The sequence below is a fragment of the Morone saxatilis genome, unplaced genomic scaffold (genome assembly GCF_004916995.1).
Source record: "Morone saxatilis isolate NCDOM2014 unplaced genomic scaffold, NCSU_SB_2.0 Contig21, whole genome shotgun sequence".
Taxonomy (NCBI): domain Eukaryota; kingdom Metazoa; phylum Chordata; class Actinopteri; family Moronidae; genus Morone; species Morone saxatilis.
This window is the reverse complement of record NW_023339774.1, coordinates 10800459-10804598: the sequence shown is the minus strand read 5'-3', so window position 1 is coordinate 10804598 and position 4140 is coordinate 10800459. Positions and strand designations below refer to the sequence as shown.

Genomic DNA, 4140 nt, shown 5'->3' with positions numbered 1-4140 from the left:
CTGCTGCTGTCAGGCTTTATAATCAATACCACCCCCAGTACCCACACACAAATTCACAATGTGCAATAATGTGAATTCAACTGTTGAGTCTGTTTACTTATATCTTGCTTTTTTTATTGATGCCGCGAGTTCCTTTGCTGTGGGATTCATCAAGTATCTTATCTTGAACTCTTCTCGCTTAAATATTTATAGTATTTGGCCTTTTATCATATATTCTTTTTCCTGGTCGAAGTACTTGAAGTTGTGGAATCTTTTAACCCCTGTCAGTTGCCTCATCATGCTTTAAAATCTTGCCTATCAAAGTGCTGATTGCCAGATTTCTCTGTGTTCACATTATTTGGTGTTTCCTCTGTAAAGCAGCACTACACAGATGAAGTATGTTGTGCGATTGTGGATACGACTCCTTCCCTTCACAATCCTTCATCCAGGTAATTGCTGCAAATATTTGAGTTTTCAACCCCGCTGTACAAAATTGTGCAGGTAACATTGCCATCAAAGCTGTAGTAGACCTCAGGGAAAACCTTGTAGATCAGCTTGTTTATTATTAGGGAATTCAATTGCACCTTTAAGAGCGTGTCAGGGAAGGAATAACACCCTTAGGCAACTAGTGTAAATACAGGTTTATTAGGGACGAAAATGTTCCATGATAAACAAGAGGGAAAAAACATTCACAGTACATTTCATCTCCTGCATGGTGCATTGAAACATTGTACAGCTTCAAACCCTCATCGGTGCTCTGCACAAACAGCCGCTTTACAAAAATACTCTCCTTAAGAAGAAAAAAAAAAAAGGTAAGTGCACAGGGGGGCATATTGGCCATTGTAAAATTAGTTTTTTCATCTCCCTTAAATTTGATCCATACCAATGCAATACAAAACATGGCAACAAGCTACAAATATAAAGCTGACATCTCAATCTAACAGTCCCTAAAGCCTGCATTTGTTTGTGTAAATTGACATGTAAGAACAATAACCCCTCATGAGCATTAATGACACTTGCAGCTCTACACTTGCATAACATACAGTAAACCAGCCAGCTTCACACTGAGGTCTGATGGTTAAAAACACATTGTGAACACAAAACAGGAGGCAATTGGGCAGGTTCTAGGATACATGAGGGTTGACTGGTTGAATTAGGGTGTGTGGATGGTAAACGACTGGTCCGTGGTAGATTCGGTCAAAGGTGATTGGTCAGATGAAGGTCCTATGGAAAGTTATTGGTCTTTTTATGGAGAGGTAGGATAGTTGTCATGGTCAACGTATCAGGTCCCAGGATGAAACTATAATAACTTACTTCTTATAGTACTATTAGTAAAAGTACTTACACAGGTATTAAAAAGGTGAAGACTGCTGACCTGTCACCTCAAACGCCATTGTTCCTCAAACCATGCGCCAGGAAAACGTATTAACAATTCATCTGCTGTGTCATGACCATAAAAGTAAAGTAAAAACAGGATGGCAGCAATCCAAACTTAGCCAAAAGTTCAAATTGGATGGACAAAGTTTCTGGTGTTTTTAGTTCGGTTGGCTCAGCTGCGTAAAGACAGGTGTAGAGTGGGAGCTACTGTCATTATGTCAGTGATCTTTTTAAGAATTACTCAAGTCCTTATACAAAAACCAATCAACTAGATTTGTGCTGTTGAATCTATCTAGATCGAGTGTAAAAAGTGGACGTTTTGGCACAAGGTTATATTTATGGCAATTGTTGGGGTTTAAGAAAATAACATAAAAAGGACAATTTAAATTCAGAAATGCATGCTTAATTATAATAATGTCAAACAATTCATGTATTCTGAAATGTGGCACCAAATTAAATGAATTAACTGCATTCTCATTGTAGAGTCTTTACACAACAGTCAGTTTAACATCTGGCCCTACTTTACAAACAGTGATCCTTCATTTCCCTCCAGAGGACACACATATTGGAGTGCATGAGCCACATTCACTCAAACAAAAACCCTTCTTTTACCGTAAAGGCCAAAGGCTAGCATCACATGTACTGTAATATCAGAACACACAGGATGATGGGACACACCTGATTACAAAAACATCATAAAATCCATTCAGCTATCGGAACCATTAAGAGTGTTTGTTTGTAGGAGTAGCACAGTCTTTACTAGCATTACAGGACAGCTGTGGTGTCACACTGGACAGAGCCATTTGGTTTATTGTGTTAAATGCTCGATAGACGAGGTTTGAATGGATTTTTAAACTGTTTTTGGATCCATGTGTAATTGCTGCACTGTGGAGGTCACAAGACACACTCAAGTAAAAGGAAAAAAGCAAATAGCATGACTAGATTTTTAATAACTGGTTATGGCTTCTAAAACGTGATCACATTGACATTTTCTAGGTTTCTGGTAATTACTAGACCGAATACAAAAAATCTCTCAATACAGTATAAAACTGGAACTGAAAGAACTTTACAAAAATGTTGCGCTATTCTGCTCTTTTTTCTTTTTACTTGTACAGAAAAAGAAGGTGAGCAAGAGCATCTGAGCAATTCGATCTATCAAAGGGAACATCAAAATTACCATAACTATAATAAAGGAAAACTCTGGAGGAAAAAAAAAGGGGGAGAAAACAGTCTTTACAGTGTGGAAAAAACCTTAGTGCTTAAGTCTCTCACACCTCTTTCTCAAGCACCTTTATCGCTCCTTAATTCCAATTCATCTATGATTTTCTTTTACCTACTGACTATTTCCTAAAAGGTTTTAACAGTGATATTTAACATATCTAACATATTAATGCGTCTACATTTCTGATTGTTGTCTTACATTAATATAAGCGTCTAAGATGAAGACGACACTCTGTCAGATGTTCCCAAGATCACAGACCACATGCACGTGGTTGACTTACCCTTCCTTTAATATCTAGAAATAAAAGCACATGACCACAGTGGGAGCACGAATAGACATACTACAGCATCTGCATCGCTTGGCTTTTTTTGTTATGTTTTTTACAACAATTGTTGTCATTTCTTTTATCTATAGATGATAGGAAGGGTGTGCCAAAAACCTTTTATCTTAGTGACCATCTTTGCTCAATTGGCTGAGTCACAATTGTACAAAGAGGATCTTATAACTGAGAAATATTTGGAATGAAGTTTCACTTGTTGTCTTCTACCTCAATGTGTGCTCTTAGTGGAGGTGTCTGCTAGCCCCAGAGCTGCCAACCTTACTGGTTCTGGGTCTCGCGGACCTTGGCTTGCAGAGCATCGCAAGTCTTCTTGGCGTCGCCTAGCAACATTGCAGTGTTGGGCTTGTAGAAGATGGGGTTGTCAACAGCTGCGTATCCCACACCCAGCGAGCGTTTCATCACGACCACCTAGCAAGGGAGGAGATAGAGTCACATAGACAGACACACACTCATTAGCCTTGGACTGGACATTTAGATAAGTGATAAAATAATTTTTATAAAGTAAAACCAGAAGTGTAATGCCAGTAAACAATCTGAAAACCCTGTTTAGTTTGTATTAAGTATACTACTAGTATAGTAGTATGTGGAAGTAGTTTATGTTTGTGTGTGTTTATGAATCCTTGGGCAATTGTGAATGACTATTTATCATTTTGAAGGCAAGAAACCTCGTATTTCCAGAACTTTCCAGGAAATGAATAACAATAATTTTCAATAATATTGAACACATTGTTGTCAAATTGGTTTTGTTGCTTTAAATACTTTTCATTGGTTAAATATATGCAAAAAAACCCACAGAGAAACATAAATAACAAAAGTGTTGATTTATGAAAAAACAAAAAGTGACAATTTGTGTGATTTATTTTTTTGTATCTATGCACAAATTTTTGTCTTTGTGTGTTTTGTCTGTGCACCTGTATATGTGTCTCCGTATGAGTGTGTGTGGTTGGGTAGAATGTCCTCTTTGATTTCCCCCGGGGAGGTGGGGGAAGTGTGTGGAAAACTAGTGGGAGTACTGTATAAATCCCAGATCTTGGAGCGGTGCCAGTGGGATGCTCTGAATGTCGTCATTCCAAACAGCGACACAGTCACCACTAATGGGATCAGGATGGGACTGCACCTGGAACTGGAACTGTAACAATCTGTGTATGTGAGCCTGAGCCCATTTGTCTGTGTGTGTGAATGTGAGTATGCATTTCTTTAGGTTTTGTGTGTGTGTGTGTGT

The 4140-nt window shown here is 38.3% G+C and overlaps 1 protein-coding gene across 2 annotated transcripts in view; it reads right to left on the bottom strand.

Annotated features, from left to right (window-relative positions):
• Positions 1-605: 605 nt before the first annotated feature.
• The window catches only part of nnt (nicotinamide nucleotide transhydrogenase), a 32240-nt gene continuing 28705 nt past the window's right edge, over positions 606-4140 (bottom strand). The window contains exon 21 of one of the 2 annotated variants that reach the window (XM_035667894.1): positions 606-3326. In XM_035667894.1, coding sequence (XP_035523787.1) covers positions 3177-3326 — 150 coding nt within the window. In that variant the 3' untranslated portion in view covers positions 606-3176. The remainder of the gene's footprint in view (positions 3327-4140) is intronic. The other variant, XM_035667893.1, reaches the window with a different exon arrangement.